The sequence below is a fragment of the Rhipicephalus microplus genome, chromosome 2, assembly GCF_043290135.1.
Source record: "Rhipicephalus microplus isolate Deutch F79 chromosome 2, USDA_Rmic, whole genome shotgun sequence".
Classification (NCBI taxonomy): Eukaryota; Metazoa; Arthropoda; class Arachnida; order Ixodida; family Ixodidae; genus Rhipicephalus; species Rhipicephalus microplus.
The window spans coordinates 201,520,967-201,548,047 of record NC_134701.1 but is presented as its reverse complement, the minus strand read 5'-3'; the positions used below and the strand labels follow the sequence as shown (position 1 = coordinate 201,548,047).

Genomic DNA, 27,081 nt, shown 5'->3' with positions numbered 1-27,081 from the left:
TGTTGTCGGGAGCCTCTACTACTGATTGGCAGTGCTTGTTGACCATGCTCAAAAAGTTTTGCAAGGCCCCTTTAAAGGAAGTCCTCAAAAATACCGTATTTACTCGCATAATCCTCACGCTTTTTTTTGTCCAGAAAACTGACGAAAAGTTGGGGGGTGTGAGAATCATGCGAGAAAAATTTTCCGCGAAAAGTATGAAGCAAAAAAAAAAAAAAAAGAAAATTGGCCCCGATTCACAATTCTAATGCTAGCAACTAACTGTAAGTTTTGAGAAGTACTAATAAAGACCTACCTTAAGAATAAAAGCACTAGTTTAACAGAAGGCAAGATTTATTTGAGACACAAAAACTGCAAGAAAATTGTAGAGTTTTGGCATACCGTACACAAAGCTTTACGCATTGCGGGTGCAGCATTACAATCATTTTAAGCTTGAAAGCAGCCGTCTAGCTTCCACATCGCCACGTAGTGTAACCATAAAACCGATACAACGTACACTAACATTCCGCAACACACACTTGCCACTCTGGCTTAGCTTAGATTGGGGCTTCGTGCGTTCATAGTATATGCATAACGCTTAAGAGATGGCGCTGCGCTGTCGTGCACTATCATCATGAGTGGCTAAGGAGCAGACGACATTACAGCTGCAATTTTTGAGGGTGCGACAATTACAGTGCAGTCCACTTATAACGATACCACATATAACGATATATCGGTTATAACGATGGGTCGACTTAAGGGGGGAAGAGGGTTTTAAATTTTTTTTTTATATTTCTTGACCAAATTCAATGAAAATTGTAACCCAGACAGAGTTTTTCAAGCTGATTTCAAAAATATAATTGCTTTTGAAATTGGTTGGCCAGTTGCAGAGATAATTAAAATTAATCCTATATTGTTTATCAGAACAATGGAAAGGCAATTATTGGCCAGAATATTAATATTGACATATGGCTAGATACTATGAAGTGTAATTAACACAAATGTAGGATTACTTTTTTAATATTACAAGTATTACCAATTTTATAGCAATTTGAAGTTTAATCTCCAGATATCTCTATCAAGCGATTAAATTAGTACCAAGAATAAAAATTTAGAAAGACTAGATTGAAAAATCTGTTCCTACATTTGTGTAGGAGACATATGTAGCTACATGCCACCACAAGAATTGTGGCTCTATGTGACCTCAAGACCAAGATATCGCTTTGGCAAGTTTCAAAAACATCGAAAATGACATTCTGAGAAAACGTCAAAAAACAAAATAGGCTCATATTTAATACAGAAAATCACAAACTATTTACAATGTTCACAAATGGCCTAGCATCAGTACCCTCCAGGAACATAGTCTGTCTGTTTAGAGTCATTTCGGTGTTGTTTTCGTAGCACACGCTGCAAGTTTTCTGCAGAAGCATGCTTGCGTGCGCATGCTTCAGCACGGTGGCGATCTTTTTCACTCATGCGCTTGGTCAACTGTTGGCCAGGGTTTAGCTGAAGTTCTTGAAGTATGGCTGTAGAAGCTTTTTCATACCCAGAATTGAACTTCATTACAGCCTCTGCCACAGCAGCTTGCACAGCAAACAATGATGCATGTTTCTCCTTCGGCGCCAGTGCCCAAATAATTGAGTGGAGACACTCGTTGTTATTTTGGGTCTTCCCTCTTAGGCATCGCCGAAGAAGCGATTCATCAGACAAACGTCTGTAAACTGGAAGAAGCGCCTCACATACATGGGGTGGCAGATTGTGGCGGTGTTTTGGAGCAGGCTCACCTTTGGCCTTTGCTGCGTTTTGGCGGCACCATGAATCTGGGCCCTCTGGACAGAGAGTGTGGTTAGAAGTGACATCGTTTGAGGTGATGTGGTAGTATGTGGCCATGACTGCTTTATGCATGGCCTTGACATCACCTTTGTGCGATTTCAAGGCCCAGCCATAGTAGCTGCTGAGCTTGGTGATAAGCTCACCAGTCAGCTTTCCTTTCCCACCGAGACTCTCTGTACCAGAGGACTTCTGCTTGGAAACTAGATTTCGCAGTGCTGTGCCCATTCTCTTGTGAATGTGGTTAACACAATCTTCCTTGTCCACGGGTATGTATCCATAGACTTTCGCATCTTGAAGAGCAAGGTAAGCGCGGCTGTCACCATCCGACAACAAGGTCGTGTACCGCAGCTTATGCTTCTGCAGCGATCTTTGGAAGAGGATCAGTGCCGCTTCCACCTCCATCTCCCCAGCTTTTTTGTCCGTGTTTTTCTGGCATGCGTGTGCCTCCTTCCAAGCCTGGTAGGCAGGGTCAACTTCTTTTGGTGCCCGTGCGCACCCAGCACAGAAATTGCTGAGCACTACATAATCGAGCACAAATCCTGTGTAGAGCTCAATTACGGTGCCGACGCCGATATGAGACGAGTGGCCGCGCGTCATCCATGTGCCATCGAACGATATAGCGATGTTGTCCGGGCTGTTTATATTTAGGTCACGGTACAAATCGCGCACTAATTGTGCACATGTCCCCATCAACTTTTCTGCCCCATCGGTTGCCGCGGGGACGAGTTTCGTTTTCAAGTGTCCCTGCCATGTTTTATTGTGCATTCCTCTCTCCGAAATGTTCATCGCCGCAAAAATGTCGTTCATTGCGGTTTGCCCGTTTCCGGTGCTCTGCATTGCACGCTCCGCAAGGATGTTTATGACAAAAGGCCTGAGCTTTGCTTTGCCGCTCACGCGCGGCGAGCTCCATCCCTGCACATTATCGCCGCAGATCGCACATTCGGCAACAAACTTCACAGCAAGGCCAAAATCCCGCTCACCTTTTCGCACCGTGAGGTTACCACCACAAATTGTACACTTGCAACTGGTAGACGCCAGCAGCGCGTTCATCGAGTCGTAACTAGCGATGAAAAAACTTGTAGCGAGATCGTTGCTAGCTTGTGTGGCAGCGTCATCACGATCCAAAAAGTCAGATTTTCGGGCAGTAGCAGGAGTTGAAGCAAGTACATTAAGTTTTTCTTGAGCTTCACTCTCTATACGCCGCAAATCTTCTGGCTGCAACATTGCAGTGTCGTGCCGAAACGACGACGAAGACCCGCGGCGGTTGTCAAGAGCGCTTTGGGGGACTAGGCCTAACACGCCCGCATCGGCGCCGCTCGACTCGGGAAGCACGCCGTTCTCCGCATGGTCAGGAACTGGTGGTGGCACAGCAGCGCATTTCTGGAAGTTGTACGGAGTCTTCCTCTTCCTTTTTGTTCCGAATTTGTACTTCGTAGCGAACTTCGGCGACGGCGTCGACATCGTTGCTCACGTGCGAAAACCAGTTGACGCGTACGGTGTGCGCACAGTCGCCGCGGAGTGATGCAGACGATGCCTGTCAGGCCAATGGCGTGACCCGCTGCGGGTCACGTGCCGTAACTGGCCAATTACTGCGCGTGTTGGGACTTCTTTTTGAATCGGGATATCTTCACAGCCAACGCGCGCTCGGAGCCGAAAATGGCGCGAAAATCAAGACGAGAGGCTGCGCTTTCAAACGATATATGATTCGCGGCTGTCGGACAAATATGACGGCCGTCGCGTGTCACGGAAAAGGCGCTTTATTTACCAAATTCTTGGCTCATATTTAGCTGGCACTGGTGCTAAAATTGATATTACGGCTAAGATATCGTTTCAAACTGCATAAAACTTGGCGAAATGGTAGAATATTGGATGGAAATAGCAAAACTGCCATTTCCAAAAAATCAACTTTTTGACGATTTTTCGGCTTTTAAAACCCGTGTCCCCCCTTAACAGTCTCATTTTATGCATTGGGGCTATGGGGAAAAAAACCATATATAACGATATGTTATCCACCGCATATTGGATACAACGATGAAAAGTTTGCCGTGGACGGCATGTTTCATTCAGAATAATCGTAACACTTAGACTGATAAGTTCCTCTGAAACGAACTATGCCGAGACAAGACGAAAAGTTAGCGTAGGCGAGTACGTATCTGCCACCACTGCAGCACAGCGCCAGCAGCGCGTCCCGGCCACTCAAAAAGCTGAGGAGAGCATCGCGAGTTGGCGCGGCGCGCACAGATGGCGCCAGCTGTGTCACGTTTTGCGCCTCGCCGCGCATCGACCGCGGAGAGGGTGAGAGAATTAAAAAAAAAAAAATGCGAAAAGCAAAGCGCCGCGCTCCGCGGCTCCCCGCCTTCTACAACGGCAAGCCGGCAAGCTACTCGTAGCTTGCCGAACGAAAGCGAGAAAGAGAGAGAAAATAAAAAAAGCGAAAAGCAAAGCGGCGCGGCCGCATCGGGGCAGGGCCTCGTTGGCATTCCGGCTGTGTACCTCTGGCTGTGCTTTCTTCCTCCCACTGCTCCCACCCCGCCGTCGGTCAGTCTCTCTTCCTCAGCGAACCCGTGATGCGTTCTTCGGAGTAAGAAATAAAGTCTTGTTTTTGACATCCTACTATCTACAATATTTATTAATTGGTGAAAATAGCGAAATGAAGCCTGGAGCTACAAAAGGTACGTCCAGCGACGATTTTTTGGCGGTAGTCAAGATATAACGATCACCGGTCATAACGATCATATTTTTAGGTTTTCTCGATATCGTTATAAGTGGACTGCACTGTACTATAGAAAAAGAAATGATATTTTTGTTGGGCTATGCGGGAGATGTGAGAACTATGTGTGTGGGAGGACTATGTGAGTAAATACAGTAGATTTAAAGCGTAAGACAGCAATGGCAGTACGAAGTACGACAGTGTACTCACAGTGCGTCGACTGCTCTTGCGCTTGCCACCTTTTCGGTGAGACTTGCGGCTGCTGCCAGTTGTTGTCTTGCGCCGCTTGACCGAACTTGCCTTGGTCTTAGTCTTGCGCTTGCGGCGGTGGCCAGTGCTGCGTCGCTTGCGCTTTGTTGCTTTGCGGCCCGATGACTTGCGACTTGATGCTTTCCGACGTGTAGGTGCTGAGGTACGTTTTGCTGGGGTACGTCTAGCTGATGATAACGAGCGCTGCTGAAATCGACAACAGGAGAAGGACTGAATGAAACAGTTCACAAAGTCATGTCTAAACATTTACCTCTGCTGTTGTGCACCTTCTACCCATTCCCACCAGCGCAACAAAAGCTATGAAGACAATTAAAGTGAGGTCCCTTGTCAAGAGCAGACATGAAGATAAAATAGGACATTGACCAAGATAAAACCAAATAAACACAAGACGTTTCAATCCCCGTATGGCAGCCTTACGCACAAATAAAAAATTGGTGCATGAGCAGCCAGTTTATGTATGACGTTTCCACAAAACACACGAAAATGTCTGGACACAAAATAGACTGGGGTAACGCAAGAAAAACAGAAAAAACTAGTCATCTAGGCTTCATATTGAATCTACCACAATCAAGACAACGGTGCAAACACTGAATCGAAATGGCACAAACTTTCCACACGTCTACACACGTTGCTTATATCACATTTTGTAATATACATGGCCAGACTTCTGCGGCACTGATTTTTCGTGAGCTGGAGCAGCTGCTGAAGCACAATTATCATCGACCCGCAAAAACAGAACAAGTCCGAACGTGACTAAAAAGTGTAAAAGTGTGATTATCAACAGCCATGATCTCGTGACGTGAAAGCTGCAGACCATGTACACACGGAGCGATCATCCGACTAGCGGCGTACCATGACAGAGCATCACGGCGGCCGCAGCCAATCGAGGGCCTCGAAACGACCTACAGACATTTGCTTTTTGCGCGTTTGTCCAATGCCTCCTCTAGAAAGATGCCTGCGATGTGAACCGAAGAGCTGGTTTCTGGCCCTCTCCTGCTCTCTCCTCGTCCACTCCCCCAAACAGTGTCGGCTGCGAGAACTCGCTACGGCGGCTGCTTTATTCCTCATGGCTTTTGAGATTAAAGCAATGTCTACTGCCGTCCAGGAGGCAACACAGTCATGCCTCTGTAATGGCATCACTTCTGAATCCAGTGGAAGTAGCCTATTTACGCCCATATTATCTGCAATTTTTTTCCCGATTTTGATGCCCTGAGGAGGGAGCGTGCAAATTACGCGTAAATTTCACAAGCGCATACGAAATATTGTGTCACAGTTCTAACGCACGCAGTATATATTTAAAGAAATAAATAGGAGCACAAACGAAGTGCACTTATTATTTGGAAAGAATTAGCGCGTACTTTAACCAGTCAGACCCGGTCACGCGTGGTTTAGCGGAAATCGCTGATTGCGAAGTTCAATTGGGAATCATTGTAGTGGCCGCTGCCACCGCCTTCTCAAAGCGCATCGTCCTCAGTTCCGTCGAGTGCGTTCAAACATTTCATTTTCCAGAAGCTCTTTCGACAATGCTGAGAAAAACTAGGTCCCACGACACGGCGTTACCGGAAGAGCTAAGTATCCGCACACATTGTAAAGGCCCCCTTCAGTGACAGGAAACTTGCATTAGCAAGAGCACACTCTTATGCTTTTTTGCGTGCCGATCGCGCCGGTCATCACGTTGAAGTTCGTTCCCTTGAGGTGCTTTGAGGTGCATGCTTCCCGTTTTTTTCGACGAAATTAACGACAGCGAGCTTCAATATCGCCGTATATATAATTACAGTACCACATCGCAAGGGAACCGTGAAACTACGTCAGCCAGATGGCTGTGAGCGCTCCTCAGGAAGGAAGCACTGAACCACGAGGAACCACACGTCCCCATGGGAAAGCATGTGATGTTGCAGGCGTCTAAAGGAGGCATTGGGTTGTTTCTAGAGGGAGGAGCCAGCTGAGGCGGGAAATTTGAATGCGGAGAAATTTTCTCTCCGCTGAGCTCAAGATCCCCGTACCTGGTTGCGCCATTGCAAAGCAATTATTGTTTTAAAAACGCTTTCTTTTTTTCTTTAGATTTCCGCAATACTTTTTACCACCTCTGCAGGCCCCCCAATTTTTGAACACACTTCTGCATGTTTTTCAGTGAAGATATTTTGGAACTAGAGAAATGCCTACAGAAACTGAAACTGAGATTTTCAGAAAAACCAATTTTTCTTTTCCATTTTTTTTTTTTGCAATTTGATCCCCATGCCCCACTCGTTGGTGCTGAGTTGGTGCTGAGCTTCTGGTTGAAAAAGTGCAACTCATTATTGGCTACATCAGCACCACGCCTAATGAGAAGCATAGGTAGCGTCAAGATGTCGAGGCATTCATCCAGCCAGATTTATGATGAAACAAGCACAATATGCACTAAGACTTGACAAGGACACAAGACAAAATGCTTACTAGCAAATGAAAGTTTTGATTTTGGAGAGAAGGTTCTTATACACATGCATCACACAAATACACAACACCACAAACCACCTTGTTCTCACAAACAGTGTGAATAAACGAAAGACTGCAATGATAAAAAAATTTTGTACAGAAGGGAAGCACATGTTCAACCCCCAAGTACAGTCGACTCCTCTTCTCTAAACGGAACTCAAAGGGGATCCATAAAACTGTTCCATTTATCAGAAGTTTCATTTAGGCAAGGTACACTTATTTTGTGAACCAAGACCTGTATTCAAATTGCACAAACCTCACCTTACTCATGAGGATGAGTAGGAGAAAACAAAGGAGTGAAGAGTGGTTTGTTTGGCAAGCTTGAGTTGTTTTTTTACAAAGTTTCACCCATGCCTGACAAACTAGCTAGAAATTCTGTACAAGCCTCATGCTCAAAACAGCACTGCAAAAGTTCAACAGCCTCTTTAGCTGATCGGTCTGGTGGCACCACTGCACTGGCAGTATTGTCATTACATTCATCGCTGAAGGGTTGATTCTCATCGTGCACTTCGGCAATCATTTCCTCGAGTCTCTTCACAACAGGTACACAACAACATTTTCATCAACCGATTTGTAGTCCTGCAGCGTCAAAGGGGCAGAGGGTACGACCTGACTGAATACGATCTCAACGTCAGCATCAGCAGGGCTTTTTTCTTCATCAGGTACTGCTTTCTTGTGCTTGAAAGCCAGCATGGTGAAAGCATCTGGGTATTGTTGTTACCTTCACTTGCTCCCAGGCACAAGCCAAAATGTGGATGGCTGCCAATAAATCTATGCTGTAGCATTTCCTGCTGCCTGCTCTACGCAGCATTTGATGGAGCAATTGTCTGCGGTAATGAACTTTATTGTTCTGAATAACCCCTTGATCCATTGGCTAGATCACTCCCTTTGCATTGGCTGGCAAGAACTCCAGAGTGATGGCTTGGAGTACTTAAACCTGACGGTGGGCTGGGCAATTATTCGCGATGAAGACAACCTTCCTGCCTTGCCTCGTAAATCTTGCGCCTTCCTCCCGAAGCCAGTTTTCAACAATGGCCATGGTCATCGGCGCCTTTCCGTTCCCATGATATGCAATGGGAAGGTGTCGAACGTTTTTGAAACAACGTGGGTGCCTTGATTTTCCTGTTACCAACAGCTTCAATTTCACATCTCCTGCCATGTTTGCACCCACCAGCACAGTGATGCGATCTTGACTGCATTTTCCTCCACTACAGGCTTTGCCTTTGAAGGTGAGTGTCTTTGATGGAAGCGCCTTATAAAAAAGACCCATCTCGTCGACGGTGAAGACGTCTCGTGGCTCAAAGCTCATCAAAATTTCCTTAAACCGCCCCTGTTGCCAGTTGGTGCAAATGTCCCTGTTGACTGCACCACTCTCACCTGAGATTGCTTTGAAGACTAGGCCATGGCGTGCTTTAAAGCGGCTGAGCCATCCATCGCTTAAGACAAAGTTCTTAACACCCATTTGCATGGCGATCTGTCGAGCTTTGTGCTCGAGAATTGGTCCGCTTATGGTCAAATTGAAACTCCGTGCACGCTTGAACCACAGAAAATGAACTCTTCTAGTTGTTCATAAGGCGTTGTACGCATCCGCATCTGTTTAGATGTAAGGGTCCCATTCTTAACAGTGCCTTCAATCTTTCCTCCGTCTTTCCAGATCCGTGACAGCGTCGATTTCGGGATGTATTTTTTCGCCACCTCTATTTTGGGCAGGCCGCTTCAAACCAGCTCCTGAAGAATTTGCAGCTTTTTTTCAAGCGAGAGTGTATGGTGCAGCCGCTTCTTTTCCATGAGGCTGAAATAACACCGTGATCCACCGCACTTCGCCGCACAAATAGGCCCCACGCACAATTGACTCGCCGACTTGGCTCCCACAGCCACAAGCGAAAATGGCTACTGCATTGGCTTGTCTCGATCTCAAAGTGTTGCTATGGTTGTGAGACGACCTTTGGCATGAGCGAGTCTATGCTGTGTTTAGAGTTTGTGCCGTTTAACCGTAGGTGAACAATAAGCGCTGCTTCGATTAACCGACGAATTTTACTGCGCAACACATAGAAATCCAGCCATATGAGCCCGTTTATCTTTGTTAATGAGGCATTTTCGTTTCAGTGAGTTCCATTTATTGGAAGTCCACTGCAACAAGACAAAACATGCACTGGGTCATGTTATGCCTGAAACAGCAATTCCAGAATCTATTTGCAGAACAAATGCTTGGCTGACACACCTATCTTCTTCTTCAATTCAAAAGGCTTCAATCCTTTCTCCTGTGGTTAGCTTATCGTGCTTGTCGATTATTACTGTATCAAAAAAGTTTGCCTGGCCCCTTGGCCTGAACAGAGTTTTTAAATCATCGTGAATATTGCGCTTCTTTCGTCATGAACCTTTACCAACATGTTACTGGCAGTCATCCTAATCCAGCTAGTCTCTTCACCACTTAGTGTTAACACCAGGAACAACAAGAAACAGGGTTGGTCACTACTCACGCAGGGTTCAGGTGACGACGCAGTTACTTCCTCAATGGCTGCACGACGGCGCTGAATGCGGGTGCGCACAGTTTCACTGGCTCGTGTACGGGCAATGGCTCGGCGAAGGCCGCCCACTTGCCCAGGCCTAAACCGTGATGCCAGCATGTCTCTGAACTCTTCCATCACATCATCAGGCAGGGGCTCATCTGTGACATCAGTTCAGAAAACACATAAGGAACACTGAGACTCTCAGAACAGTCCTAGGCACCTAAATTTCACAACAAAGAGTGACAGCCAAAAAAGTGGCTGCAAGGATAAAGTAAAAATATTCTATTTGAAATCCCTTTTGTTCTTCTTATTTTAAAATAAACAAAAGAGAATACGTATATTTGAGGAGCAGCAAAGAGCTATGTACAGCAGCCGCTTGACAGGGTTCTCGAAACCCAGCAATGAAATTTTCACAGCAGCCGATGAAAACAGAGTGGTCTACTCAGCTTAGAATTGTAACTACCGTAGCGGACTGTCAACTTGGCAACACCAAAGTCACACATGAGCTATCTAAACCACACCAGGCCTTTTCACAGGTAAACGTGAAACGCACACGTGGCCTTGAGCATATTAAAATTTCGGGTAGGTAAATTACTTCCAACTAAGCACAACACAAACAGAAGTTTTTATGCAGAGCTTATTCCTCGTGGTGCTGTAGCTAAGAAAACAAGCCTGAATCGGCTCGCGATTGTCCATGTTGTTTAAAGGAACACTAAAAGCAACTATTAAGTTGACGCTGATTGTTGAAATGACGGTCCAGAAACCTTGTAGTGTTACTTTAATGCCAACAAAAGGCTTACTTTGAAACAAAATCGCGTTTTAGAGGTCCGCATCAGGTTAGCGCACTTGAAATCACCCGCTTCAACAAAACATCTGACGTTACTGTTGCCGTGAAGAACGTTGCCCAGCTTTAATGCCCGACCTCCAACACTATAGTAGCAGCAGAGGGAAAGTAGCGGGAGCCAAAGCAGCAACAACGGCCACTGAACAATTTTTAGCCATGGCCTTCAAAATTGCAGGCGCGCTTGGTTCAACTGGGCCCTGCTGGATGGCACTACCTGTTCACTTTAACCAGGCGAAAATTGAATTTTTGAACCACTCGTGCCATTCTCCATAGTAAAGTCCGGTGGTTCATTTTTCCATGAATCAAACAGACACCAACAAGCAGCATTTTATTGCGTCTCTTAATGCACAGAAGGTTCTTTATTTAACGCAGCTAGATCGATTACTATTTATTAACCGTAGCCAATTTTTCTGACGTTATTGGAACCATTTTGAGAATGTCCTACTGCAGCGCATCTACTCTTGTGCGTTTACCTTAATTTCTCGGTAAGTAGGGCACTGATGTTGATAATATTGTCATTTTCGACATTGTCATACATTAAGCTTTCACTCTGATGTAAATTGTTATTTGACTTTTGTGTCCCTTTACCTCCTTATGTCTATCGTCTCACTGCACCAATATTCTGCTGTACTGCGCAAAAAACCTCCATATTATGCTCTTTCACAATTCAAAACTTGGATTATTTCATTTGAAGCTTTTAGCTCTCAACCTATTATTTCAAGGATTCAACATGCGTTCCAGACTGTTTGACCAGACACAAAAACACCTACCGTACTTACTCGATTCTAGGCGCCCCCTTTTTTCATGATCGCGATATTAAAAGTTAGGGGGGGTGTGTGTGTGTGCTTAGATACGAGAAATCGAAAAATGACCGCACAACCCCACCCCCTTTTGCGACACGAGGTAGACACGAGAAACTGCATTTTAATTGGACAAAAAAAATGAAAAGAAAAAATAGGCTCACACAGTGAACCCACCAACTTTGTATTAGGTCAGCCACTATCACTGCCGCTCAAGTCCGTTGCACTACTCGAGTGCGTTCCACCATACTCTCTATGTCCCACAATAGATCGTCTTCAGTGCCGTAAGCTGTTGGTTATACAACATTTCTTGAACAACTTCGAGATAACATCGACTTTGATTCGTTTTCCAGCGTCCGAAATCTATCTAGCCACGGTGGACCCTTTCTGCATCTTTCCTGTCGGCATTTTATTTCGGTTGGGGTTCCGGATCCACTCTTCGTACTCATGTAGAAGGAAAGCCTTGAACGGCTTGTTTACCGAGACGTCCAGGGGTTGCAGCACTGGTGTCATGCCTCCTGGAATCACGACCAAGTCGCATTCGCTCGCAGCTTGGTCTTCACACACGGGGTAACGTGGCCGCAAAAAGCATCTAGAACAAGCATGAACTGCGTACCCGAAGCTCCCCCAAGCAGTGCCCAGGGTGCCACTGCTACACAACCCAGATCCAATCTTCCATTATCCATCATTTCTCATGGACTCAGACGATGACATCATTCGGAAAACACTCATTTTGGGCATGTTTTTCCTCTTCAGAATTATGTAGGCCGGAAGCTTGCGGCCGCATGACTGTGACACGCTGCTTCTCGTACCCTGTCATCATCACCCTCACTTCCCAGGCTCCTATCTCATTAATGGTGCTTGCTCTCGGCATATCGGAAAAATGAGAATCTCATCGGCGTTGCCGATCTGGCTGCAATCGTAGCTGTTGAGTCTGCGGAGATCCAGCACATGTTGCTGAAACGCAACCAGTTTGTTATTAAAATCACTTGGCAGCTTTAGGCATATCATGCAAAGAAAATCCATTCCTTTGCATCATGCGCTCCACCCAGTCATGGCTAGCACGAAACGTGGCGCGGGAGATCTCCGTTCCTCTCGCGATCTCCATTGCCTTCGTCTAAAAGGCATCGGCAGTGACAGCGAAGCCCCTGTTTCTTTCGCTCAGCGAACAAACTCACAGACTTCCTCTTCGAGTTCGGGGTGTAGGCCCTTGCACGGTCTCATTAATTTCTTGCGAGTCGCGGCATCCTTGAGAATCTGTTCCCGCTGCTTCCTCCACCTGATGATACAGGTTCGGTCCACGCCTAACTCTGCAGCAGCTTTGTGGTTGCCATTGTCTTCGACAAACACGATCGCAGCTCGCTTAAACTTTGCAGGATGCCCTCTTTGAACTCATTCTGACCGATATAAGGGCTATCAAAAATCTGACAAAGAAACGTCAACATGCTAACCACCAGCGCTACCTGTCCGGACTTGTGAATTGGATTGGCTGCTGACTCTTTTGCCCCCATCTCTTGTGTAAACCTAGCAACATACGACATGGCGGCTTCAGAGATTAGCAACGAGAGTGCGAGCTTGGCAGCCCTGACTGCACCATGTTCACAGAAAAAAAAAAGAAAGAGGGTTGCTTAGATTCGCAATCAAACTTTTTTCCAAAATATTTATAGTGAAAACAGGGGGGGTGCTCAGAAGCGCGTAAACACAGTATATTCGAAATGACACATTTCTCTGTTGAATATAAATTTGAAAATACATTGAAATATATACATTGAAAATACATTTTTCTGTTGAACATACATCTGAAGATACGTTGAAAAGCATGCATTGAAAATACGTCTTTCTGTTGCCCACACAGTGGGTAGAGCCTCATATGCATACCGTATTTACTCACATAATAGATGCACTCGCATAATAAACGCACTCCCAACATCAGTCGTCAAAATCTGTTTTTTTTTTTCTCCAGCATAATAAACGCACCCCCCACATTCGTGCGCTGCTGTTCTGCTAAACGACGCCTGCCACATTCTTGCCCTTTCGATCTCTTGTTTCTTATTATTATGCCGACCCCCTTCAGCCACCGCGGCTTGCTCCCTTCCCCTCTTTGCCCGCTGCCACACGCTCTACTGTTGCTCTTTCCATCTGAGAGGCACTGCGCCGTGCTCCCGACCAAGTTGCAGAAATTAGGTGCCTTTTCTCATCTTCTAACCACTACCACCACCACCATCTGAGCGCGGCACATCCCATGTTTTTTTGTTATCCGTGCCCCACAGAAGGGTTCGCGAATGGTGCGAGTGTAGAGACATCGCAGCTGATAAGTACACAGCGAGCAAAGGTCACGAAACTGCCCATGCCAACCGACGGTTGCTTCCTGCAAGTACGAAACCTTAAGGCCCACCCACATGCCCGTGATTTTCGAGCGACGACTGTTGCCATTGCTCTCCCGAATGGCCATGCGTCACTATCGCGTTGCAGGTTTCTGAAAAAAAAATCGCTTGTCGCCCAGGAAACATCGCGGCAATTACCGCAACAAGCAGCACCCCGAATTCTTGCTTCGATTGAAATTTGCTCTACGTGCTTGTTATTTGCACATACTTCAAGTTTCTACACAAACTTCTCATGTGAACAGTGAGACGGCAGCCGTATTTCATTGTTAATCCTGTTATCGACAGTTCGTTTTGTTGCTTCAGTGGTAGCTTAGTGCAATGTCAATGGTGTCGTCACGGTCGTTCTGCAAGGTTGCCCCGAAGTTGGCGAAGTGCATAGCGAACACTTCTGGGTGCCCCTCGTGATCACAGCAAATAGTACCAGTTGCGGTTAAACGATTGCGAGAAAATAAAGCCGCAAAACAATTTCATGGAGTGCACGGGCAGTTCAGGGACAGCATGCAAAAGACAGCATGCCTTCAACCACAGAAGATGAGTGAAGTGCAAAAGAGATGCTTCCAAACAGCGTACGCATATGTCAATTGCAAAAAGCGAAGCAACCTAACTTTTTTTTTTTTTTAATACCGAATTTTTCGCTCCTCTCGAAAAAAGTTTTCGTAAAATTTGCCCCGCATAATAAACGCACACACAACTCTGCTCCGATTTTTCGAGAAAAAGAAAGTGCATTCATTCCGTGAGTAAATACCGTACTTGATACTATGCGCACACATAATTTGTAACATCACCACCTCACCACCACCGCCAAAAGAGAAATCCCTTGTCAACACAGCACACCTTATCCGTCCGTACAGAAACACAACTTACATTTGAAACAAGAATTTACAGCCAATGCACGATCATCACCACTGAAAATGGGCATTGAAGTGAGGTGATACACAGTGAACGACACTAAATGAAAACTGTACATCTTGTCCTGAAGGATATTTTAACTATGCTGGTACAAGTTACACAAAACAATAAACATACCTCGTTGCTGCCAGACAACAAACTCCTCATGACTACCAATTGACCAAAGCATTTGATCCTTTATGCCATATGTGGCATTCAGCGGCGTGGCAATGCAGATTCAGGGTAGTGCTCGATTGTAATTCTACCAGTAAATTGGTGCACGTTTAACTAGATATAGTCACCCATAACCTAAAAAGGTTTTACACCATAACAGAGGCAATGATGCACTTCTGTTCCCTTTAGTACACGAAAGAACGCATAGGCTCTGTTATGTGGGTGCAGACGGTAAAAGAAGTGTAATATACATAGCATGTCAAGAGATAACAATAATTGTTTCGTTGGCTTTATGTTCCAAAACCATGTTATGATTATCAGAAGCATTGTAATGGGGGGATCTTGAAATTTCGCTCAGCAGGGGTTCTTTAGCGTGCCCCTAAATCTAAGTACATCAGCCACTAGCATATCACATCCATCGAAATCTGGCTGCCGTAGGCGAAATTCTATTCTATGACCTTCAAGACAGCAGTCGAGTGCCATAACCACTAGACAACTGTGGTGGCTTGACATGCCGGGTGAATCGAAGTGATAAACTGAAAGTGCTGTTGTAAGCAATTCGAGTGCTTCTTGTCTGATCTGTAGACAAAGCAGATGTCGTGTTCCTGTAAGCAAAGCACCCAACGCCCCTTGCTGGCTGTCCTCGTCGAAAGATCCATCAGGACGCCTCAAGTGTTGGGTGCTTCGCTTACAGGAACATGATATCTGCGTTGTTTACAGATCAGGCAAGCAGCAGTCTGACGCTGATGTGCTTTCCCAATTGCTGATACCTTTCGATGTGGTTTCCACATCAATGTGCTTAGCATTTCTGTCACCCACTGACGTAGCCAACATGCCGGTTGAGCAACGTCTTTCAGCTATGCTAAACTTCCTTGAGGATCCAACCACCCCACCCTCTTCTCGCACACTTCGTCGCCAAGCCACTGACCTTGCTGCACATGACAATGACCTTTACCAGCGGGACTGATTCCCTGACAGTCACAAGTGGCTGCTCATGATTCCCCGACACTTGCATTCTGAAACATGTTAATGTTTTCACGCTGCTCTTCATAATGATCATGCCGGTGTGCTCAAAACACATACAAGGCTAGGGCCCCGCTTCTCCTGGGCCGAAATGTATCGCTTCGTCCACCAGTACCATTCGCACTTGCAACAGCATGCCAGCGGCGAAAAGTTTACCAGCGGCCTTCTGCGGAATTGCAACCATTGCCTTGTCTGACTCATCCTTTTGATTGCTTTGGCATAGGCCTACAGTGGCCGACCGACTTTCCGGACCTGGCGGGGACTGCGAAATACTTGGAAAAATCCAACAATCTGAAAAAATGGTCAAGCCCTGAAAATGAAGTTTATTCAGATTAGAAAACTCAAAAAGACGCCCAATAATGCTATGCTTCATTCTGTTCTTTGAGACGAGCGAATTCGTTTCTATTCAGACTACGATAACATCGTTAGCAAGCGCCTTGGCAATTTCTGTCGCCAACTGTTGCGGATGGCAGAGTTGGTAGCTCCATGGAGCCAAGCGAACAAAACTTGATGACAGTTGCAAAAAGATGCATGCAACGTCTCGCCTGTTTGGTGGGTTTTAACAACATGGTCTGGGCTTGTTTTACCTGCACCGACACTATAGCATTATAGCATTATAGCATTATACCACCATCAAAACCCGACCGCCGAAGCCACGATCAAACCTGCGTGTTCCAGCTTAGCTGCAGAGCACCATAACCACGGAGTGCTAGTGAGCGATCGCGAACAGCAGCGAGCATGTGACATGTATGACGGCTCAAACACACTTGGCACACCACTAACACGACCAGAAAAAAATAAAAACCTGCCAAAGTATTAATGATGATGATAAGGCTCACTGAATAAGAAATTTTGCCATTTTGATAGCCAAGGAAGATCAGACATGGCCTCCCAAACTAGAAGATTGTGCACACTTCCAATCTTCCGAGGCCACGAAACTAGCCACTGCAAGCCTAACTCGACGAAGCCAACCGAAATTCCAACATGGTGGCTTTAAGAATCGAGTGGTGTAGCTCAAAACAAACGATTTACTCCGGAAAATCAGATTTTTGAACAAAATTCACCCGAAAAATGGGTTGCAAAAATGCAGTAGTGCGATGGAAACCTTGACGATGCATTTCTGAAGTCCGAAATATCCAACAAATCCGAATTCTTGAGTCCGAAAAATCTGTCAGCGACTGTACATGATCCACTTTCCGGCAGCTCCTTGGGTAACCGATGAGTCATTGTGGAAGTCAATCACCTGACGCGCTACACTGAGACCACAGCACTTTCGGCTGCTACTGCGAGCAAAGTCGCATTCTTCAATTTGTGGAACTTCGTTCTTCAGCATGGAGCCCCAAGGGAATCGCGAGGTGACAGAGGGCACATGTTCCTTTTCGAAGTAATACAAGCCCTTCTTGCTGCAAGCAACCAAACAACCTTCCATCCGCAAATGAACGGCTTGACGGAGAGGTTCAACTGCACTACCGGCGAGCTGTGCACTATGTACGTCGCCTCGGATTATAGCAATGGGATACTATTTTGCCATTCGTAACATTACCTTACAACACTGCCAAACAAGCTACCTCTGGCCTTATGCTGTTCTTTCTGCTAAATGGACAAGGGTCCTCTTGCACCATAGATATGCTGTTTTCGTACCGGCCTAACCCTTCCAAGTGCATGACGTTGTCTGAAAGAGCCAAACACACAAAGGACTGTAGGCAACTTGCACGTACACTTTCAACCGCCGCACAAGGTCGTGAAAAGCTGCGGTATGACACCGATGGGTCTACACTACATTTTGCGACTGGTTTACTAATTTGGTTGTCAGTCCCACCACACAGCCCTGGACTTTCAACAAAGTTTCTTGTCCATTGTCATGGCCCCTCTCGCATAATTGACCGCACATCCTCTGACAATTACGTCGTTAAACCCGTGATGCCATCCCTCGACTAAAGGCATCACGGTCATGATATGGTGCATGTTAGCCAACTGAAGCCATATTAGGACCCTTTGATACTACCTGCGCCTTGGTTGGCAGGATGGCTCCTCTTTACTCCTAGGGGCCATTGTAAAGAGAAAGACAACGAGTTTTGCGGTTGTTGCTGTGCGCACGATCTACTTCCGTGTTCCCTTGATACTACCTTGACTGTTTAAGGGGAGACACGGCTCCTGGGACCCGAAAAATTTGCCCAAAAATTCAATTTTCAAGTGTCATTTTCGTACCCGTGTTCATGTTTTCGTTTCGAGATCCCGCTTATCAGCAGCCTAACAGTAAATCAAAGATGCGTTGGCATGCCCCCAGCTGTTTAAACTTTGGACAAATCGCGCTTATTTTGGCTGCCTGTAACTTTTGAACGGCCCGCTACAACGCGGCCATTTTGGTATAGTAGTTGAAAAGCTCTTGCGTTCGGCTTTTTTATTGCTCGGTCGGGTAGCACTGAGCTTGCCACTTTCTCAAATAAGAAGGAAAAAGAAAGGCGTAGAACATTGTCACTGGCCACTTCTGATCAAGTGGCTAAAATGGCGTCGTCTGATTGGCTTTGGCCGCTGTATTTGAAAACCTGGCTAGTTGAGACACCATTTTGGCTTAGGTTACTATACTACAACGAACGTGCTTTGAGGACCGAGAAAGTTCCACTCTGTGTATGAGATTGGCCGAAGGCGAGCCAAAATAAAAAAAAGAAAAGCACGAATAACACGACATCACGGGTTTCTGCAAGCAATCAGCAAGTGAGCGTTATTGCTTAGGCACCCGATATTGGCGATGGAGGCGATTGCGGTCCTCTCCACAAAGGCACGGTATCGTGCCACTCTGCAACCGAGGAGCAAGCGACTCGCAGTGCCGGAGCATCTGACATTGTTGGCGCAGGTAATAGCGGTCCGCAAGATAAGGGCATGCCATCGCCTGGCTTTACAAGCGATAAGCAAGCGGCCCACGACAATGCAGCTGACAGTGATCCGCCGGAGAACGATGGCATCCTTCGCCCCGACTATAGTCTCGCGTGAGTTCACACTGAAGCTGTCACGAGCAGCTACATAGCACGAGTGAGTGCTCGTGAGCAGGTCATGCCTGAACAACTTGAATCAACACCGGCGACAACGCGAAAGACTGTGGTTTTCACCGTTACAAGCAATGCGTCATATCGGACTTTGCCGCGGACACTGAAGCTTCGTATTTGACGGTCCACTTGGAGATTCTGAATGCGCTTCTCGTCGATTCCCTATGGTGCAAAGCGTGGTGCAAAGTAAGTGGCGGGTGTGGGAAACTAGTCACGGGTGACCGCGACTACGGCCTCGCTAAGAAATTGATAGTGAAGTGCCGCTGTTGCGGCGAAGTGACGATGGCATAGAACTCGCGCAGAGTCGATGGTGAAAAGTTGTGCAATGCATTTGAAATACAACATTTTATCTATGTATGATATGCTCTGTTGTAGGAATGACCAGACATTCATGAATGATAGTTTCGCGTCGATGGGACTGCCACAGCGAGGGCTGTACAATAAAACAGCAATTTTTTTCACTTGGTTACCCAAAGTTGCGTTTCTGATGGTGTCATATTGGAGCAACAATATCTCTGGTTCTACTCAACCAGTTTTATTAATTCTTTTTTTTTTGTCAGAAAGGTGGTGAATTGACAAGTGCACTAGGACTAGCACATAGTAACATATTATTAAAGAACATTTAAAAAATGTTTTTTGAAGTTATTATTGGGTTTTACAAATGAATTTTCAGATGCCCTAATTTATTCGTGATTGTTGTAAAATATTCATTCTTGGCTGATTGAACCTGTATATCATCCTAAATCAGTGTAGTGTTCAAGAGATTTCCATACTTATTTCTAACTTGTCCTGAAATGTTTTTCCTTGTTTTCTCAAAACTGCATTTTCGATCACGGTGTAGTTTTAGAGTGACGATACCTCTGGTGGTATTTACTCGCATAATCCTCGCTCTTTTTTTGGCGGAATAGCGATGCAAAGTTGGGGGTGCGAGAATTACGCGGCGAATACTTTCCACAAATATGTACAGAGCGAAAAAGAAAACGAAGTGGTCGCAAATTGGGATATTCACACCAGCAACTAACAGCAAGCTTTGAGAAGTACCAATTAAAAGTAAGCTCAACAATAAAAGCACAGGTTCAACACAAGGCAAGATTTATTTGAGACACAAAAAGTGCAAGCAAATAGTTGAGAATTAGAATACCATATGCAAGGCTTGTGGGCGTTGCGGGCGTAGCGGTAGCATTCGCCGCTCAACAGGAGCCCTCGAAAGGTAAGCCTAGGACGTCAGTACAGTTGCCGACCGATTTTCCGGACTCCAAAAATTCGGACTTGTTGGATATTCCGGACTTCATAAATGCACCGTCAGGGATCCCATAGAGCTAATGCATTGTTTCGACCGATTTTTCGGGCGAATTTGCCCCTGAAAGTTCGATGTTTCTGACTAAATCGCTCGTTTTGTGCCACGCCCCAAGCCATTGTGAACGCCGCCATGTTGGATTTTCTGTCGGCTTGGCTAAGCTTGGTCTTCAGATGCTTTTCCTGCCTCTGAGATTGGAATGCGCACGCCATACTTTAAGTTTCGGAGGCCGTGTTTGCTTTTTAAAAGACGCGGTGATGGATGCCGTTTTTTCGTCTTCGGTCAGCACTATCGTCATCACATCGCACGGGGAGGAGGCGAAAGAAGGATTCTCTACCTGCCACAATGACATTTAAAGACTTCACTCGTGCGGACGACAACATTGTTTCGTGCGCGGAGGCCACTGACGATGAAATTCTTCGCCAGGTTGTCCCGGAGCCGGAGAGCCGGAGGTTGTCCCGGATGACGACAACGACGACCGCCCGCAGCCGTCGGCGGCGGAGATCGCCAACGCGGTGACAATTTTGTCGAGCGTTTATGGCGACGATGTCACCTTGGCGCAAACACGGGCAAACCAAATTGCCTCCAAGCGTAGTTTGAGGCAAGGCAGCATCAAGGACTTTTTTAAACCTGCCTGATGCAATAAACTTCAGATTTTTGGCGAAAACGAATTTTTCGGACTGTTCGATTTTTCCTACTTTTTTTCGGTCCCCGCCAGGTCCGAAAAATCAATCGGCGACTGTATTGGGCTAATGGTTATTTAACAGAATCATCCGCAGTTTCCTTCTGAAGAAATAAAGTTTACCGTCAATCCCAGTTTTAGGCACACGGCAGGCCCAACAGGTCTTGGTGGCTTTCAGCTGCCGCCACAAGTAGCGAACACAAAACTTGTAGACTCCGAAAGGCCTACCAGCAGCTCTGTTGCCGTTGTTAAGCGCATGATCTACCACTTTCAACTTGAAATAGGCCGTGTAGCTTCAGTATCGCCCCACAACGTGGCAAGATTACCAACACAACATACAAAACACCCCGCAACGCGCACTTGCCACTTTGGCTTGACTTAGACTGAATTGAATCTCCGTGCAATAATAGTGCGCTTGACGCTCAAGAGATGGCTGGAACGAGCAGAGGACATTATTGCGGCAGTTTTCGGGGGTGCGATAATTACTCGAAGAAAAAAAGAAATCGTATTTTTGTTGGGCGATGCGGGGGGTGCGGGAAATATGCGAGTGCGAGGGTTACGCGAGTAAATACGGTACTTACCCTATCGTAGTGATTTTTGTTTCGTTAGAAAAGTGGACAAATGGGGAGTGCAGTAAGCATACAATTTCATTGAATAACATGAGATATGTTTTCAAAAAGTAAAAATTTATGCAGTGTGTTACTAAAGCATCTTGCTTACAAATGATTGACAAGCTGTAACTTTGGCCCAAATCAGTCTAGAGCATTCTTGTAGCGCTGCAAGCTGCGTCTATACAACACAATTTTTTCATATGCCACTGTCTTTTAGCACTACCAGCATTCAAGAAAAAAAATCACCCCGAAATTAAAATTAGTCAATGCAAAAAACATGAATTTCTCAATACTTTGAAAGTACTTGTTGCACAGAAAAGGTAACTGCATATTTGAAATCAGCGTGTCAAAATACATAAAGGATGAATGTTTGATAAAAAATGACCCATAAATAAAAAAATTTTCAGGTGGGGTGTACCTCATCACTGCCTTGTAATAAATCATCGTACGACAACATGAACAAAAAGCTCACCTTCCAGCGGCGCATGGTCCGGTGCACAGTCAGGGCAGTACCATTCCTCTATTGGAACGGAGTCTAGCGGGGGGCTCAGACACTCACAGTGATAGCCCAGATCACAGGCATCGCAAAGTAGCAGCCGGTCCTCGCGATCACACCGACCACACACCTCGCAGTACGTCAGGTCTTCCTCTTCCTGTTGCTCCTGTTCCTGCTCACCAGGGGCTGGCACAGAGATTTGGTGCACGACACGGTCCCCCTTGCGCACCAAGATGAGCCGGAACACTGACCGGTCCACAGGGCAGGTGTTCATGTTCTGCACATGTGCAACAGTCCCACCAGAAACGTTTGCTCATGCATCTTGTATTCTTGATTACTCAATTAAATAAAATACAATTCGTTAAAGTTGTCTCCGTGCGACTGAACGTTTCAGTAATGTTGAACCCAACCAGAACTTTCATCTGACGCTCATAAAAACTTACACGAGACAAACTTGACTGGAATTCCCGTGCCCGCCTACAGTGACAACTCGTATCGCTTGGTGCTTCATTTTTCCACAAGGGTGCAGCAGAACACCACTGATGTTTTTAGGGTGACCACGAAACCATGAAGAAAAAAAACAAAGACTTGCGAGTGGAGAAATGCAAGAAGCGAGAAATACGAAAAAGTTTTAAAATGAGTTTCAACAACATCCACAATACTATTTCAATGCTTAAATTTGAAAAATGCAGCACTGGATGGTACTATCAGAGTCAAATAAAACCTGAACAGCGGCAAGCCTTCATGATAGTATAGTGCGTGCCAGTCCAGTTATCATGGTTGACAGACGCGCGCATCCTCTTCGGCAACTCTGCGCACATACCGTAATTACTCAAATCTAACGCGCACATTTTTCCGGTTAAGGGGAGACACGGGTATGGGAGGCCGAAAATTTTCCGAAAAACCGATTTTTTGAAGTATTTTTTTTCATAATCATTAAGGTCTAAGGAAGCTGTTCCTAAAATATTATAGCCCTGTAATGCGTATTTGTCGAGTTATTAGGTCACAAAGTCAGTTTGATGACCATTTTCACTTCCGAAACCCCCTCAAAAACGGTCGTATTCAACACCGCAGAGCGCGAGAACCGTACCAAGTAGCGCGGCCATTTTGGTCTCATTTTAAAGACGCATTTTTCTATTATCTGTTCTTAGCAGAAGAGCGTTTTTCGTCTAGCAACAACGCAGCTATCGCGCATAAAGAAAAACTGAATACTCGCACATCATTGGTGCGTTTTTGTCACGTGGGGCAGTTCCCGGTTTCCTATTGGACGCGAAGGAATTTGTCTGCTAGACAGCGGCGTGCAAGCCGCCATTTTGCGTAGAGGCGTAACAACGGCTGTGCATTTGGTGCAATGGCAGGCGGTCATCGCAAGTTCCGGAGTGCTCATGCGTTCGGAAAAAAGGCGAAAACGGTCTTTTTTTCGAGACTCGGATGGAGCCGCAACGCCTGGTACGCCGTTCACCGTCGTTAGCTTAGAGTTGGTCAACGAACTTCTTCAGTGTATGAAGTGCGGTGTGTGTGGCGGGCCTGGCAGAATCTCCAAGGAAGACCACGAATATGGCATAGCCGCGAAACTTGTTTTCACATGTGACGAGTGCGGTAAACTGAGGACCGTATGGAGCTCGCCGAGAGCAGGGGGGGACGCAGCGCACGGCCCCTCCGAAATTAACGAGCTCGCGGTTCGCGCGGCAATGAGCACAGGAAACAGGTAAACTGCGCTCAACGATATTTTTTCTGCCCTAAATATTTCACGGAAAGGCCTGCACACTAAGACATACCAGGATTATGTGAAATTGAAAGTGAACCCTGCCGCGCAGAAGGCTGCCGCGCGCGTTATTGACGACTGCGCGAGCACCGTGAAAACGGTGTATTCCGAACTCAACTATGGAAATCCTGGAAATATCGCCGTTTCCTTTGATGTGACTTGGCTGACCAGGGGCCACTCATCCCATATTTGTGTAAGGACCGTGATTGAACTATTTACGGGTTATGTGCTCGACTTCGTCGTCCTATCGAACTTTTGTTTGGGCTGCCAGCTAGGGCCGAAGGAGGACAACCCAAAATATGCCGAGTGGCTAGCTGGTCACACTTGCCAAAATAATACCTCCAGTAAGCCAGGACAAATGGAGGTGGAAGCAGCACAAATTTTATTTGGCCGCTCATTGGAGAGACATGGGCTCCGCTACACAACCATGTTGTGTGATGGAGACAACCGGGCCTTCAACAGTCTGCAGGAGGCACAGGTATATGGCTTCGTGCCGATAGAAAAAGAGGACTGTGTCAACCATGTGCATAAGCGCATGGGCACAGCACTTCAAAACCTCCTGCAAAAACGAAGAGCCGAAGGAAAGCCAAGCCTTGGCGGCAAAGGCAAATTGACAGGCGAGCTGGTCACAATGCTCACGTCATATTATGGATGGGCTTTACAAAGCAACCAAGGAAGCATTGAGGCCATGAATAATGCTGTCTGGGCAACCTTTTATCACGTAGCATCTACTGATGCAATCCCTCAGCACTCTCACTGCCCAACTGGTGAAGAGTCATGGTGCAAGTACAACAAGGCTGTTGCCAAGCAGGAGACTCCTCCGAATCATCGCTACAGCCTGCCGGAGTATGTGGTTGATGCCTTGCGGCCTATTTACACGCGCCTCTCTGACAAGAAATTGCTAGAGCATTGTCAGCGAGGCAAAACACAGAACCCAAACGAGAGCCTGCACTCCTTCATCTGGTCGCTCGTGTCCAAAAACAAACATGCGTCGCTTTTCATCTTTGAAGCTGCTGTGGCCGAAGCTGTCGCAAGGTTCAACGCTGGCAAAGGGAGAGCAGATGCCGCCATATTGAAGGAGCTGCACCTGCAGCAGAGTGTTGTGGCCGCTGAAAGATGCTCAGAAAAGGACAGTCGCCGACTAGTGGCATCGGAGAAGAAGCATGAGCGTGCTGAAAACTTCAAGCATGCCATGAAAAGAAAGCGCACCAAGGAGAATGATGATGACTACATTCCTGGTGGCTTCTAACATGGTTAATACACCGATTCACACCTTTTCTTGTTAAATATAAGTGCTCAGCATGTTCCTAAACTTCTTTTCTCGTTTTCTCAAAACATTTTTCATCACACCCTAAGCCATTGCCCACAGTATCTTTTGATGTAGCAGTCGGATTTTGATAATTCTTGCAGAATTTGAAAGCTCATACATTGATTAGTGCAAGAAAACCAAAAAAACGTAATATTTTTATTTACAATAGAGATTTATTTAGCAACAAACTTAAGCAACATTTTCCGATTTCTAATGAGTATAATTGTTAAGGCCATAACTCTGGTACCAATGAAGCTAAATATAAAATTATAGTTTTGTTGCACTCCCTGGCCTTCATGGAATGCTGTCATATCAAATTTGTAGCAACATTTTATGAGGAAGATGTCAAAAGGCTGGGCAGAATGCAAGTTTATGTAACAGTCAATATTTAAAAATCTAAAAGTGATAGCAGAAAACTAATTGCATATTTGTTTTCAGCTGTGAAAAATACATATTGTATTAAAATTTCAGCTGGAAATACTGAAAATTAAAAAAAAATTTTTCAGACCAGTGTCTCCCCTTAAGCGACTTCATAAATCGCATGCGCAATAGAATCGAGTACGAAAAAAAAAAAAACGAATTCGGTCATTCTATTGCCAACGGCATTATCAAAATGGCTGCCCCCTACGTGCGTCGGCATGGCGCGGCGGCCATTTCTATCTATGTGTTTCCCATTTGTGGCACTTCGTACGTGTACTGAGGAGTTCGTCATCTTGTAGTGCATTAGCATCGACGGCATGGAAGCGCCGACTCCAAAAACTCGAGTGCACCACGATGCCACTTTTAAAAGAAAAGTCATCGCGTGTGCAGAAACAAACGGAAATCCGGCCGCATCGCGGTCGTTCGGAGTTCCGGAAACGTGCGTGCGAGACTGGCGGAAACAAAAGCAGAAGATTGTGTAGGTGTTCTGTGAGATTGTCGACAGCAAAGCTTCACGCAAAGGCTTCAGTGGACCACAGCAGGGTTGGTTTCCGCAAATTGAAGAGCTGCTCGGTGAGTATGTGCTTGAGCAGCGAGTGGCCCGTGACGACAGAACTACTCCAAGTGCGGGCTATGCAGTTAGCCTTAGAAAAAGGGCTAATGCGGAGCCAGTTGAAAGCGAGCAGATGCTGGCTAACTAACTTTATGAAAAGGAAAGGCTTTTCCCTCCGAAAGCGAACGGCATATGCGAAAAGTTTCTGGAGGAGTACGATGAAAAGCTTCACAGTTTTCAGAGGTTCGTCCAAAACTTGCGGAACAATAACGGCTACCTGCTTGGGCAAATCGGGAATGCCGATCAGACGCCTCTTTACTTCGACATGCCTGGCACCACAACCGTTGAAAAGAAAGGGGCGAAGCAAGTTCGCGTGCTGACATCGATCCACGGTAAAACTGCAGTGACGGTAATGCTCTGTTACACATCAGATGGGCACAAGCTTCCGCAGTACCTCATATTTAAGGGGAGATGCTACTCGAAAAAGGTTTTTTTTTATTACATAACCCAGCTCCTTGAAATTTTAGGTGTTAGTAAAGCTTGCAGTGCTGATTTCATAACTGCAATTATTTGTTTGATAGCTATAGTAGTTCCGGAGTTACTACAACTTTGATATCAAAATATAGTGTTTTTTGTGCACATAATAAAGCTTACTAAAAATTTTCACACAGAATTGCAAAATGGCTCATTCTGCTGCACTTGAGCAGTGCAATACAGAAAAGTACCTCAAACAGAAAATTTATTTGCTACATTAAAAAAAAAAAATTAAAAGTACTAAATGCATATTTTACATCCCTCTATCAGTGTATCAAGTTGTGCAACAAAAAATCTGTGATGTATAATGCAACCTAAAGTAGATACTTGTATTCTAGAGTGGCTGATTAAGCTCTGTGCAAAATTTCATCAAGATAGGACTATTTTATGCCTAAAAAAGATTGTGCACAAGATGAGAGAATTACCTCAAAATGGAAATCGAGAAAAATGCATTTGAAAGTTGTAAATATGTTTACTCATGATTAC

General features: G+C 45.7%; 1 protein-coding gene across 6 annotated transcripts in view; it reads right to left on the bottom strand.

Moving 5' to 3' along the window:
- LOC119170482 (uncharacterized) overlaps positions 1-27,081 on the bottom strand; it is a 126,130-nt gene that overhangs the window by 35,360 nt on the left and 63,689 nt on the right. For 5 of the 6 annotated variants that reach the window (XM_075887256.1, XM_075887257.1, XM_037421659.2 and 2 more), the window contains 3 exons: positions 21,991-22,291; positions 9,742-9,929; positions 4,730-4,975 (listed from right to left, as the gene is read on the bottom strand). In XM_075887256.1, coding sequence (XP_075743371.1) covers positions 4,730-4,975; positions 9,742-9,929; positions 21,991-22,291 — 735 coding nt within the window. The remainder of the gene's footprint in view (positions 1-4,729; positions 4,976-9,741; positions 9,930-21,990; positions 22,292-27,081) is intronic. The other variant, XM_037421661.2, reaches the window with a different exon arrangement.